We start from the raw sequence: 15,459 nt of genomic DNA on the forward strand, positions 1-15,459 counted from the left end.
GTACAGGGAAGCCTGTGATTACATGTCTCTATGTACAGGGAAGCCTGTGATTACATGTCTCTATGCACAGGGAAGCCTGTGATTACATGTCTCTATGTACAGCGAAGCCTGTGATTACATGTCTCTATGCACAGGGAAGCCTGTGATTACATGTCTCTATGTACAGCGAAGCCTGTGATTACATGTCTCTATGCACAGGGAAGCCTGTGATTACATTTCTGTATGTACAGGGAAGCCTGTGATTACATGTCTCTATGTACAGGGAAGCCTGTGGTTACATGTCTCTATGTACAGGGAAGCCTGTGATTACATGTATCTATGTACAGGGAAGCCTGTGATTACATGTATCTATGTACAGGGAGCCTGTGATTACATGTCTCTATGTACAGGGAAGCCTGTGATTACATGTCTCTATGTACAGGGAAGCCTGTGATTACATGTATCTATGTACAGGGAAGCCTGTGATTACATGTATCTATGTACAGGGAAGCCTGTGATTACATGTCTCTATGTACAGGGAAGCCTGTGATTACATGTCTCTATGTACAGGGAAGCCTGTGATTACATGTATCTACGTACAGGGAAGCCTGTGATTACATGTCTCTATGTACAGGGAAGCCTGTGATTACATGTCTCTATGTACAGGGAAGCCTGTGATTACATGTCTCTATGTACAGGGAAGCCTGTGATTACATGTCTCTATGTACAGGGAAGCCTGTGATTACATGTCTCTATGTACAGGGAAGCCTGTGATTACATGTATCTATGTACAGGGAAGCCTGTGATTACATGTCTCTATGCACAGGGAAGCCTGTGATTACATGTCTCTATGTACAGCGAAGCCTGTGATTACATGTCTCTATGCACAGGGAAGCCTGTGATTACATGTCTCTATGTACAGCGAAGCCTGTGATTACATGTCTCTATGCACAGGGAAGCCTGTGATTACATTTCTGTATGTACAGGGAAGCCTGTGATTACATGTCTCTATGTACAGGGAAGCCTGTGGTTACATGTCTCTATGTACAGGGAAGCCTGTGATTACATGTATCTATGTACAGGGAAGCCTGTGATTACATGTATCTATGTACAGGGAGCCTGTGATTACATGTCTCTATGTACAGGGAAGCCTGTGATTACATGTCTCTATGTACAGGGAAGCCTGTGATTACATGTATCTATGTACAGGGAAGCCTGTGATTACATGTATCTATGTACAGGGAAGCCTGTGATTACATGTCTCTATGTACAGGGAAGCCTGTGATTACATGTCTCTATGTACAGGGAAGCCTGTGATTACATGTATCTACGTACAGGGAAGCCTGTGATTACATGTCTCTATGTACAGGGAAGCCTGTGATTACATGTCTCTATGTACAGGGAAGCCTGTGATTACATGTCTCTATGTACAGGGAAGCCTGTGATTACATGTATCTACGTACAGGGAAGCCTGTGATTACATGTCTCTATGTACAGGGAAGCCTGTGATTACATGTATCTACGTACAGGGAAGCCTGTGATTACATGTCTCTATGTACAGGGAAGCCTGTGATTACATGTCTCTATGTACAGGGAAGCCTGTTGTAGCTGATGTATTTATGTAACTAGATTAATGTTAACAATATCTGAGGAGCAGGACACAGAAATCTGCCAAAATGTCATTTAATCCATGCTACCTAAAGCCTTTTCACTGAGGCTCAACTTCAAGGTTTTTTTTCAGGGTTTAGCTGGCAATAACAACATATTCCCACACATCCATTGCCCTGGTATACCCTCTTCAATGGTTTCCTTGGTTACTTTACAGCCAATTTATTTCCACTACTCTGAATAGTGGGTGAAACAGCATATTGTTTCATTGTGCATGGACTGCGCCTGTAGCTCTTTAGCCTTGTGTGTCTGTGGGAAAAAGAAAAAACATTTGATTTTTTTGGCCAGTATTGGTACTTTTAGCATGTTAGTGACTGGTGTGGTTGACAGTGGTTTATGCATTTAATTCCCAGTGAGAATTCTAAAAGCACACTCATTTGAGTAGGGACATCTGGCCAGTGGCTACTAAAGACTACAAAAACTGGAAAGTAACAGACACACAACTGCTTTTCTCTGTAGGCTATAGCTTTCATTGTATTGTATTGTATTCATTGTATTGTATTGTATTCATTGTATTGTATTGTATTCATTGTATTGTATTGTATTCGTTGTATTGTTATGCCATGTACAGTACAGTGGGTTTAGCGGCTAAACAAGGCATTCAAAATAAGAAGAACCGTAGCAACATGTTCAATAGGGGATCATTTATTTAAAAATATATAATTGAGTTTAGATTATCCGCAAGTGGACAGTGGATAAAACGTTTAAGCAACAATGAGGGGGGAAATGACCTATCCCTTTTTGCATTTTACCAATCCCTGGTGAAAAATGTGAGGAACGCGGGCGTTCCAGATGTGCGCTTTAACTACGCCCACGCGCAAGGACGTGGGCACGCAACGTCTCTGGAGGGAAAGCGGAGCAGAAGAGCGAAACATGGCGACATCGAATAATCCGCGGAAATTTAGCGAGAAAATCGCTTTGCATAATCAGAAACAGGCAGAAGAGACAGCAGCATTCGAGGAAGTGATGAAAGATTTGAGTATTACCCGAGCAGCGAGGGTAAGCGTGTCTGTTTTTAGCTATTTGCTGTGAATGCTCGCGACCTGTCAAATGCAGTAATATGTGCGGCGGCACGTAGTTTGCCCAGGGAGGTAAACAATAACAAACAGCCCCATATGCCAGCAAATATGATTTGCATGAATGGAAACCAGTCTCCTTACTATCACATTCGTGTAGTTAGTTATTCTCAAATGGAGAGGAATCCCGAGGCCAATCGTCTTCAAAAGTTGCACAGTATTATAGCTGCTCCAGTGCAAATATGGGGCGTGCATGCGTGTTTGACAGCGCGCATCAAAATAGAGCTTTGTTTTTTCTGCATGCACTCTAGGCGAGGAAGAAGCGTGAGATGAACAACCATTTCTATACATTGAAGCATTTGGGACAGCAGTATTTAGAGTATATAGATCAATCAACAAAGACATATAGCCTAATAATCAGGTGGAAAACCCAGTCGTGAGACTGAGCAGACAAGTAGAGTAAATTTGATTGACAGCGTCATATTAAAGACGAGTCAACCCCGCACAGATTATGTTGACCGTAAAGCGCATGCGGCAGCAAAATATTGGTATCTGCATCAATGTCATGTCAGTGGTCTCAACTGTAGTTAAATTTCCCGACAAAATAGCATGGGTGTATTTTAAATAGTTTTAAATGGACTGGTATGGGAAAATAATGACAGAAGTTAGTATTTTTGAATTTCGTGGTTGCACATTGAGATTCGTGGTTGCAAGTACGATTTTAAAATGTGTAATTTAATTAGGCAAGCTTGTATCATCATGATGTGTGATTTTTTTTTTAACAAATGGTTGCAAATTTGTAATTTGAATACATTCAATAAGATTTGCAAGAATGATGTATTTTCTGGGACTTGAAGAATGATGTATTTTCTGGGACTTGAAGAATGATGTATTTTCTGGGACTTGAAGAATGATGTATTTTCTGGGACTTGAAGAATGATGTATTTTCTGGGACTTGAAGAATGATGTATTTTCTGGGACTTGAAGAATGATGTATTTTCTGGGACTTGAAGAATGAAGAATGATGTATTTTCTGGGACTTGAAGAATGATGTATTTTCTGGGACTTGAAGAATGATGTATTTTCTGGGACTTGAAGAATGATGTATTTTCTGGGACTTGAAGAATGATGTATTTTCTGGGACTTGAAGAATGATGTATTTTCTGGGACTTGAAGAATGATGTATTTTCTGGGACTTGAAGAATGATGTATTTTCTGGGAAGAATGATGTATTTTCTTGAAGAATGATGTATTTTCTGGGACTTGAAGAATGATGTATTTTCTGGGACTTGAAGAATGATGTATTTTCTGGGACTTGAAGAATGATGTATTTTCTGGGACTTGAAGAATGATGTATTTTCTGGGACTTGAAGAATGATGTATTTTCTGGGACTTGAAGAATGATGTATTTTCTGGGACTTGAAGAATGATGTATTTTCTGGGACTTGAAGAATGATGTATTTTCTGGGACTTGAAGAATGATGTATTTTCTGGGACTTGAAGATTTTCTGGGACTTGAAGAATGATGTATTTTCTGGGACTTGAAGAATGATGTATTTTCTGGGACTTGAAGAATGATGTATTTTCTGGGACTTGAAGAATGATGTATTTTCTGGGACTGGGACTTGAAGAATGATGTATTTTCTGGGACTTGAAGAATGATGTATTTTCTGGGACTTGAAGAATGATGTATTTTCTGGGACTTGAAGAATGATGTATTTTCTGGGACTTGAAGAATGATGTATTTTCTGGGACTTGAAGAATGATGTATTTTCTGGGACTTGAAGAATTATGTATTTTCTGGGACTTGAAGAATGATGTATTTTCTGGGACTTGAAGAATGATGTATTTTCTGGGACTTGAAGAATGATGTATTTTCTGGGACTTGAAGAATGATGATGCCAGTGATCTTCAGGTCATAGCTCTAGAACAGGGGTGTCAAAGTCAAATGGACGGAGGGCCAAATAAAAAAATCAGCTACAAGACGAGGGCCGGACTGTTCGAATGTTCATTGAAAATTTTTTAAATGACGCATATAGTCTAGTGAACCTAATTGAACCTACTGAAAACCTAACAAATATATTACAATATGATCAGATAAATAAAGCAATATTTTCTTATGGCTCTGTCAGTAATCTTTAATTTTCAACAGACACAAAAGACAAATTTCCTTTATATAAATATCCCCATAACATGAACATTAAATGAAAGAAACCTGGTATTCAAGGCACCATCAGTAGACTATATTTTCTATTTTAGCAAAAGTGGGCTAAATTTACTTCAAAGAAAAAACAATAATAGCAATTTTCTATCATCCACTCAACTGAAATATTTTTAAAATATAATTGGATTGAAATACAAAAAAATAAAGTGCAAAAATCTATTAATCAAAAACAACACTTTGTTTAAGGAGAAGTAACATGCAGTGAAAACAAATATTAAATTTTAACTTTTAAACTTGAACTGAGTAAAAACTCTAAATATGTGATTGCACAGTAATGTTCACTTGTTTGAGGTTGAGGGTGATACTTGGTGGTGTCCCATCTTTTCCACAAGTTCATCAATGTTCGGGGTAAGGCTCTGAGCTGAAGAAATCCTCAGAATTGAGTGGAGGTGTTCAGCAGTAAGTCGACTTCTGTGTGATGTTTTGTTCAGGTTCATCAAAGAAAACAGTTGTTCTCATACACAGGTATGTGCTGCCAAACATAGACAACGTTTGAGCAGCCTGGATGCGCAGCTGGGGCATTGTGCCGGGGAGGAAACGGGCGAACTCCGCAGCACCCACTGCCGCATATTTTGCCCTCAGTGCATCATTGCATTGGAGGTCAATCAACTCCATTTGGAGGTTTGGTGGTGAGCTTTCCACGTCAACAGCAAATGGGTTACCGAGCAGTTCCAACCTGCTTTTTTGTGCTTCAAAGTCAGCAAATCGGCGTCGAAAGTCAGCGGCAAGCATACCTATTTTATCAGCCAACTGTGTGCTCGGGAACGCACTGGTAGAGAGCTTCTCTTTCATGGTCTGGCAGCTGGGAAAGTGGCTCAAATTTTCTTTCCGCATCTGCGTCTCCCACAGAGTCAGTTTGGTTTTAAATGCCTTCACTGTACTGTACATATCAGAGATGACACGATCCCGACCCTGCAGCTGCAAGTTTATTGCATTCAGATGACTCGTAATGTCACACAGAAAAGCCATTTCACACAGAAACATTTCGTCTCGGAGTTGTGTTGTGTCTTTCCCTTTGCTGTCCAAGAACAGACAAATCTCCTCACGAAGCTCGAAACATCTTTGAAGCACCTTTCCCTGGCTTAGCCATCGCACCTCTGTGTGATAAGGCAAATCACCATGCTCCGTTTCTAACTCCGTCAGAAATGCCTTGAACTGGCGGTGATTCAAACCTTTGGCTCTGATAAAGTTAACTGTGCGCGTGATGATGCTCATTACATGCTCCATTTTCAAGGCTTTACCGCACAACGCTTCCTGGTGTATGATACAATGATAAGCTGTCAGCTCACCTGTCGCGTTTTCCTCTTGCATCTTTTCCCGTATCTTCGCCACCAGTCCGCTCCTGTGTCCACACATCGCAGGTGCTCCGTCGGTTGTCAAACCCACGAGTTTTTCCCAAGGCAGCTCCATCTCATTTACACATCTTGACACCTCTTCATACAAATCATGCCCCGTAGTTGTGCCATGCATAGGACGTAAAGCCAAAAACTCCTCTGTCACGCTTAGGTTGGAGTCCACTCCGCGGATGAAAATTGACAACTGGGCAATGTCAGAAATGTCGGTGCTCTCATCCACAGCCAAGGAATATGCAATAAAATCTTTTCCCTTTTTCACAAGCTGCTCTTTTAGATTGATGGACAACTGGTCTACTCTCTCGGCAATGGTGTTTCTGCTCAGACTCACATTTAAAAAGAGTTGCCTTTTTTCTGGGCAAACTTCGTCACAAACTTTAATCATGCAGTTTTTGATGAAATCCCCCTCCGTAAATGGCCGGGCTGATTTAGCGATCTCTTCTGCCAAAATAAAACTGGCCTTGACACCTCGTTTTAATTCCTCTGCCTTTTGTAGCCTTTGTTCCATGTCCATATTCTTGTTTTTGTCCGCGTGTTTCGTTTCATAATGTCGTCTCAGATTATACTCTTTCAGTACCGCCACACTTTCTCCACACAGAAGACACACAGGTTTTCCAGCTACCTTCGTGAACATATACTCCGACTCCCACCTTGTTTGAAACCCCCGGTTCTCAGTATCCACCTTCCGTTTTGCCATTTTTGATGGGTATCTGAAAGTTAATTTTACTGTGATGCTGACGACTGCTGTGCCAATAAATATTGAAATGAAGCAGCCTACTGCTCGGTGCGTCACCTTTGCATTGTGGGAAATGTAGTATTGGTGCGTGTAAAAGATCTGCGGGCTGCCGGCTTGCTGCGGGCCGGTTCTAATAATAAATCAAGATCATCCCAGGGGCCGTAAAAAACCTTCTTGCGGGCGGATGTGGCCCGCGGGCCTTGACTCTGACATATGTGCTCTAGAAAGAGGCCAGAGTTCCCCACTTACAATTCTGAGTTGGATGACTGTTCAAAACGTATTTTCCCTGTCTGAGCTCGTGTTTTCCCATGTTCCCAATTGTCATGAACTCACTGAAGTCAGATTTCTCAGTTCCGAGTTAACAGTTGTTTTGAGCGTGCCAGAAATTATGCTGGATTGACAGCATGGCCAATGTTGAATGTTTATCATTTGAAGCTTGGAAAAGAGACCCTTAAACCCAGACTTGGGACCACACAGCCACTCCACTGAATCGCAGGCTAGTGATTTCTTTGCTATGCTTGCAGTTAGCCACCAATTCCATCAAAACCACACATTGTTGAATTTGCGATTTCCAACTTGTTGTGTAATGTTTATGGCCGATGAGCACCGATACGTTTTATCAATATCATTTATCTTCAATGAAATGCTACAAAGAGTAGCAGCAGCTCTACCCTTAGATTTGGCTCTTCCATTGCGACGTTCCCCTGAGGCCCATCTGCCAGCCTGCTGCTAGCCCCGGCCTGCTAGCTGTCTGAATTGCCGTGCCTCCAGCTCGCCTAGCTACTCACTGGACCCTATGATCACTCAGCTACACATGCCTCTCTCTAATTTCAATATGCCTTGTCTATTGCTGTTTTGGTTAGTAGTTTGTGTCTTAATTCACTGTAGAGCCTCCAGCCCTGCTCAATATTCCTTAGCTAGCCCTTATGTTCCACCCCCCACACATGCAGTGACCGCACCTGGCTTAAATGGTGCCTCGAGACAAAACCTCTCTCGTCGTCACTCAATGCCTAGGCTTACCTCCACTGTACTCACATCCAACCATACCCTTGTCTGTACATTGCCTTGAATCTATTCTTCAGTCCAGAAACCTGCTCCTTTTACTCTCTGTTCCAAACGCATTAGACAACCAGTTCTTATAGCCTTTAGCTGTACCCTTATCCTACTCCTCCTCTGTTCCTCTAGTGATGTAGAGGTTAACCCAGGCCCTGCAGCCCCCAGCATCACTCCCATTCCCCAGGCGCTCTTATTTGTTTACTTCTGTAACCGTAAAATCATTGGTTTCATGCATGTTAACATTAGAAGCCTCCTCCCTAAGTTTGTTTTATTCACTGCTTTAGCACACTCTGCCAACCCGGATGTCCTAGCCGTGTCTGAATCCTGGCTTAGGAAGGCCACCAAAAATCCTGAAATTTCCATCCCTAACTATAACATTTTCCACCAGATAGAACTGCCAAAGGGAGCGGAGTTGCAAGCTACTGAAGAGAGGGCCTGCAGACTTCTGTCTTACTATCCAGGTCTGTGCCCAAACAATTCGAGCTTCTACTTTTAAAAATCCACCTTACCAGAAACAAGTCTCTCACCGTTGCCGCTTGATATAGACCCCCCTCGGCCCCCAGTTATGCCCTGGACACCATATGTTAATTGATCGCCCCCCATCTATCTTCATGCTTAACATCCCGGCCGTCCTACAATCTAAGCTTGATGCCCTCAATCTCACACAAATCATCAAGGAACCTACCAGATACAACCCTAAATCTGTAACCATGGTCACCCTCTTAGATATCCTGACCAACCTGCCCTCTAAATACACCTCTGCTGTCTTCAACCAGGATCTCAGCGTTCACTGCCTCATTGTCTGCGTGCGTACTGGGTCCTCTGTCAAACGACTACCCCTCATCACTGTCAAACGCTTCCTAAAACACTTCAGCGAGCAGGCCTTTCTTACCGACCTGGCCCGGGTATCTTGGAAGGATATTGACCTCATCTCGTCAGTAGAGGATGCCTGGTTGCTCCATTCAAAAAATGTAGAACTAAGAACAGATATAGCCCTTGGTTCACCCCAGACTTGACTGCCCTTGACCAGCACAAAAACATCCTGTGGCGTTCATGCATTAGCATCGAATAGGCCCCGCGATATGCAACTTTTCAGGGAAGTCAGGATGTTTACACAGGCAGTTAGGAAAGCTAAGGCTAGCTTTTTCAAACAGATATTTGCATCCTGTAGCACTAATTCCAAAAGGTTTTGGGACACTGTAAAGTCCATGGAGAATAAGAGCACTTACACCCAGCTGCCCACTGCACTGAGGATAGGAAACACTGTCACCACCGATAAATCTACAATAATCGATCATTTCAATAAGCATTTTTCCATTGCTGGCCAAGCTTTCCACCTGGCTACCCCTACCCTGGCCAACATCTCAGCACCCCCTGCAGCAACTTGCCCAAACCCCTCCCCCCACTTCTCCTTCACCCAAATACAGACAGCTGATATTCTGAAAGAGCTGCAAAATCTGGACCCCTACAAATCAGCTGGGCTAGATAATCTGGACCCTCCCTTTCTAAAATTATCCGCCGAAATTGTTGCAACCCCTATTGCTAGCCGATTCAACCTCTTTCGTATCGTCTGAGATCCTCAAAGATTGGAAAGCTGCTGTGGTCATCCCCCTCTTCAAAGGGGGAGACACTCTAGACCCAAACTGTTATATACCTATATCCATTCTGCCCTGCCTTTCTAAAATCTTTGAAAGCCAAGTTCATAAGCAGATCACCGACCATTTCGAATCCCACCGTACCTTCTCCACTATGCAATCAGGTTTCCGAGCTGGTCGTGGGTGCACCTCAGCCACGCTCGAGGTCCTAAACGATATCATAACTGCCATCGATAAAAGACATTACTGTGCAGCCGTCTTCATCGACCTGACCAAGGCTTTCGACTCTGTCAATCACTGCATTCTTATCGGCAGACTCAATAGCCTTGGCTTCGCAAATGACTACCTCGCCTGGTTCACCAACTACTTCTCAGACAGAGTTCAGTATGTCAGATCGGAGGGCCTGTTGTCCGGACCTCTGGCAGTCTCTATGGGGGTGCCACAGGGTTCAATTCTTGGGCCGACTCTTTTCTCTGTATATACCAAAGATGTCGCTCTTGCTGCGGGTGATTCTCTGATCCACCTCTACGCAGACGACACCTTTCTGTATACACCTGGCCCTTTGGACACTGTGCTAACAAACCTCCGAATGAGTTTCGAGGCCATACAACACTCCTTCCGTGGCCTCCAACTGCTTTTAAATGCTAGTTAAACTAAGTGCATGCTCTTCAACCGATTTCTGCCCGCACCCTCCCGCCCGAATAGCGTCACTACTCTGGCCGGTTCTGACCTAGAATATGTGGACAAATGCCTAGGTGTCTGGTTAGACTGTAAACTCTCCTTCCAGACTCACATTAAGCATCTCCAATCCAAAATTAAATCTAGAATCGGATTCCTTCACTCATGCTGCCAAACATACCCTCGTAAAACTGACTATCCTACCGATCCTTGACTTTGGCGATGTCATTTACAAAATAGCCCCCAACACTCTACTCAGCAAACTGGATGTAGTCTGTCACAGTGCCATCTGTTTTATCACCAAAGCCCCATATACTACCCACCACTGCGACCTGTATGCTCTCGTTGGCTGGCCCTCACTACATATCCACCGCCAAACCCACTGGCTCCAGGTCATCTATAAGTCTTTGCTAGGTAAAGCCCCGCCTTATCTCAGCTCACTGGTCACCATAGCAACACCCACCCGTAGCACGCGCTCCAGCAGGTATATTGCACTGGTCATCCCCAAAGCCAAAACTTCCTTTGGCCGCCTTTCCTTCCAGTTCTCTGCTGCCAATGACTGGAACGAATTGCAAAAATCTCTGAAGCTGGAGTCTTATATCTCCCTCTCTAACTTTAAGCATCAGCTGTCTGAGCATCTTACCGATCACTGTACCTATACACAGCCAATCTGTAAATAGCACACCCGACTAACTCATCCCCATATTATTACTTACACTCTTGCTCTTTTGCACCCCTGTATCTCTACCTGCACATCATCATCTGCACATCTATCACTCCAGTATTAATGCTAAATTGTAATTATTTTTGCCTCTAGGGCCTATTTATTGCCTACCTCCCTACTTGTTCTCAACTGGCCTACCTGGTGAAATAGAAAAAATAAAAATGGCAGTGAAGTAGTGTCCCCATGAGTGACAGAACACTGAGCCAATCACTGGTGCAACTAGAAAACATTACCAACCCCTACGCTACGTATTTTCCGCTGGCAACCACACCACCACAGAAAGCACTGAGCAAGGCTGAAATAACTGCATTTTGGCATTTATTAATTCAATCATTTTTATTTTACATTGTTTGCAAACTGATATGTGACACGTATTAACACCAAAATAACATGCAAAACAGGCAACCCACCGCCCCCCAAAAATATGGTGTTTGTTTTTTTAGCTAAAAATGTGGGGCTCAAAACAGGTGGGACTCTGCCTGTGGGAGCATTACATTCGCCAAAAGAAAGTAAAAGTCAAGTATGACCACATGTGCAAGTTAGGGTTAGACATGCTACAGTAGAGATTTTCAAAGTATTTCTGCAGTTTTGTTTCATAGCTGCTATTTTTATATATTTGTATTTTTGGACCCCATTTTCTCTCCAATTTCGTGATATCCTATTGTTAGTCTTGTCCCATCGCTGCAACTCCCATACAGACTCGGGAGAGGCGAAGTTTGAGAGCCATGCGTCCTCTGAAACACGACCCCGCCAAGCGGTGCTGCTTCTTGACTCACTGCTCGCTTAACCCGGAAGCTAGCCGCACCAACGTGTCAGAGGAAAAACTGTACCGCATGTCGACATGAGTCAGCGTGCATGTGCCCTGCCCGCCACAAGGAGTTGCTAGAGCGCGATGGGAGAAGGAAATCCCGGACGGCCAAACCCTCCCCTAACCTGGACGACGCTGGGCCAATTGTACGCTGCCCTATGGGTTTCCCAATCGCGGCCGGCTGCGACACATCCTGGGATCAAACCAGTGTCTGTAGTGGCACCTTAGAGCGCTATACCACTAGGGAGGCCGGTCGTAGCTGCTATTTGAACAAAGAAATAGGAATCCTATATCCCACCTCATGCAGAAACACTGCCTGGCATGGGAGCTGTGCGCAATGAGTGAAGTGCTGATCGATTAATTTTTGGAGGCACTGTGCACAGGCATAAAAGATGGTCTAATTTACTCGATGGTCAACAAAGTGAGACATTGTCCTGTGTTTCTTGGCTGTTTACATTGTTTTGTTCTCAAGTTTGGTTGTTTTTCAACTTGAGTCTGCTGCTTCAACTAATAGCAAAGAGATGTCCTTGTCATATCCCAAATATGACACGTGAAAGGACTCAAGTGGCCCCATTACTATGTTAACCTCCCACCCTTAAAGGGGCAGCTGAACATTTTCTCTGATATTTTGATTATTAAAAGACTCTGGTTACAAAAAATGAAAATAAATTTAGCATTGTACCACATTACTTCTTACTAATAAATATATTTTTTTAGAAACAGTACAAAGTATGTAATCCGTTTGTTTTTTGACTTAATTATGCAAAAATATTTTGTCTAGTACAAAATCCGAGTGGCGGGGCCTCCCGAGTGGCGGGGCCTCCCGAGTGGCGCAACGTTCTAAGGCGTTACTACAACAATCCCATAAGTATAGAAGGTAGTGTGATGTTACAGCTATCTTTAGACATAAAGTACCACCACTGAATTATATTAATTATTACTCAACTAAACTAGGCCTATTGGAAATATGAAAATGATCAATGAAACCACCAGGTAGTGCATGACTTGGGCAGGAGATCACCGGAGCTGAGTACCGGCACCTAACATGTTCTACTGCTTGAGCTCCTGCTCCTTTTTTTTATAGAATATTAGCTCAAAAGTATAGTGGAGCTCCTGTACCTAAATATAAACAGTACCGGCACCCAAAATGAGTAGACCTACCGGCACCTATTTCAGCTCAAGTCAAGCACTGCAGGTATTGTGGCAAAGATGTGTCCGTAGCAGATTGCTAAAACGTTAGCCAGCTTTTATATGGATAATATTAATGCAGGTAGGTTACTCTGTTTTTGCCAGGCAAAACCAGAGAAAATTAAACAAGCGCTTTCTGGTCACTGATGGGGATATGTGCACCCGCCTTTGCGTGCTAATGCTGATTGGTCAACAGTCAGGACGGGAAACTTGTTGTTTCTGAAGCACCGATTAGATGTTTTTAAAATAAGAATTTTGTGCAATTCCCTAGACCTACGTTAGTATCCACATTGTATAACCAAATCTAAAAATCTAAAATACAAATGGTAGCCTAGCATATACTGTATGTAGCCTATTCAAATATTTATCAAAATAATTATAGGCCTACTCGCAACCTCCCCAAAACCTTCACTGCTTTAGTTCTCAACCTGTGTTGATTGACAGTTTGCTGGTCCAATCAGAGTGTTGAGTGTGTGTTTCACTAGCCAGTCTGTTTTGTTTGCAAGTGCAATACTGTCTCTGGGTGCCAGGAGAGTAATCCACAGAGACTCCGTGCCACAAAATGATTGACAAAACGTTACAAAATCTGGCCAGATAATTTCAAGTCAAAGTGGAGTCTTGAGGCGTCAAGTCTCAAGTTATTTTCTTTTCTATCAAGTCGAGTCTCAAATCATCAGATTTGTGACTTCAGTCAGACTCCAGTCCATGTCATGTGACTAGAGTCCACATCTGATTATTACAAGTCCATTTACCACTATGAATATTCTGATGTGAATCAAAAATATACATTCTCAGAGTTCTGTCACATTACCACGTGATTCGTACATTTGTAGAAAGACATTCGCAAGTCAAATGGTTTGAGCAGACCTGGAGGACCTTTTTTACTCCTGGCCAATCAGCTAAAACCACAGCCGCCTATTGCTCCAACCATTGGCTGGATTGTTCCATCAGTCAAATCTCAGGAATTAGCTTGAAGAGGAAAAGAGAAGTAATTTCTACAAACAACGTTACTTAATCCTTGGCCTGAAGTACTAGAATAAAAGTCTACTTGAAGGTAAATCCTCTATTTCATATGTGTACATCGATAGATTTTTTTTTTGTGAAAATGTGTGTTTAACGTGAAATATAATGGTACATGTCAGACAATTGACAGCAGCTAACGTTAGCTAGCTAGCTAAATTTAAACTTGTTCTTGGAGGTTATTCACAAGGTTAGACAGAGAATAACATGTGTGGATATATTTATATCATGCAGAATTGTAAGCTTGTAACTTGAAGTTCATTCAATAATACAGACGTGGGTGATTTCTGTCCCAGCAGACTGAACTGCTTGTTTTTGTAAAATTTAGATCAGTTAGTTGAATGAGGTGTTGGTGAAGTGCTGGAACAAAAACCTATACACTCCAATGTAAAAAAAAAAATATTGACTTGACTAAATAGAGGTACCATTTTATTTGGTTAATCTATGCAGGTTTCTCGTCTGATTTCCAGGAGCCTGGTGGAGATACAGTAGATACAACCATACTCCGAGTCCTGCAGGCCATTTCCCTGCATCCAGGTTGAGACCTACCAGCAGGTACATGGAGCGCTCCATGTCAGTAAGTAATAAAATTTTTTTTTTTGAATATACAGTTCCTATGGAAAGTATTCAGACCTTGACTTTCCACATTTTGTTACATTACAGCCTCAGTAATACACACACAATACCCCATAATGACAAAGCGAAAACAGGTTTAGAAATTTTAGCAAGCGCATTAATAAAAAAGATACCTTATTTCGCAATTCTATATACTTCTGGCCCTTCTTTGGACACTGTGTTAACTAACCTCCAGGTGAGCTTCAATGCCATACAACTCTCCTTCTGTGGCCTCCAACTGCTCTTAAATGCAAGTAAAACTAAACACATGCTCTTCAACCGATCGCTACCAGCACCTATATTTCACTGGTCACCCCCAAAGCCAATTCCTCCTTTGGCCGCCTTTCCTTACAGTTCTCTGCTGCCAATGACTGGAACGAATTGCAAAAATCACTGAAGCTGGAGACTCATATCTCCCTCACAAACTTTAAGCACCAGCTGTCAGAGCATCTCACAGATCAATGCACCTGTACATAGCCCATCTGTAAATAGCCCATCCAACTACCTCATCCCCATACTGTTTTTCTTTTGCTCCTTTGCATCCCAGTATCTCTACTTGCACATTCATCTTCTGCACATCCATCACTCCAGTGTTTTAATAGCTAAATTGTAATTATTTCGCCACTATGGCCTATTTATTGCCTTTCCTCCCTTGTCCTACCTCATTTGCACACACTGTATATAGACTTTTTTCTATTGTGTTATTGACTGTATGTTTTGTTTATTCCATGTGTAACTCCGTATTGTGGTTTGTGTCGCACTGCTTTGCTTTATCTTGGCCAGGTCGCAGTTGTAAATGA

At 42.6% G+C, this 15,459-nt stretch overlaps 1 protein-coding gene across 1 annotated transcript in view; it reads left to right on the forward strand.

The window, feature by feature from the left end:
* Positions 1 to 2,487: 2,487 nt before the first annotated feature.
* The window catches only part of LOC115101591 (CREB-regulated transcription coactivator 1-like), a 54,153-nt gene continuing 41,181 nt past the window's right edge, over positions 2,488 to 15,459 (forward strand). Inside the window, exon 1 of the mRNA XM_065005867.1 lies at positions 2,488 to 2,652. Within this exon, the coding sequence (XP_064861939.1) occupies positions 2,521 to 2,652 (132 nt within the window). The 5' untranslated portion in view covers positions 2,488 to 2,520. The remainder of the gene's footprint in view (positions 2,653 to 15,459) is intronic.

Source organism: Oncorhynchus nerka, linkage group LG20 (genome assembly GCF_034236695.1).
Source record: "Oncorhynchus nerka isolate Pitt River linkage group LG20, Oner_Uvic_2.0, whole genome shotgun sequence".
Classification (NCBI taxonomy): Eukaryota; Metazoa; Chordata; class Actinopteri; order Salmoniformes; family Salmonidae; genus Oncorhynchus; species Oncorhynchus nerka.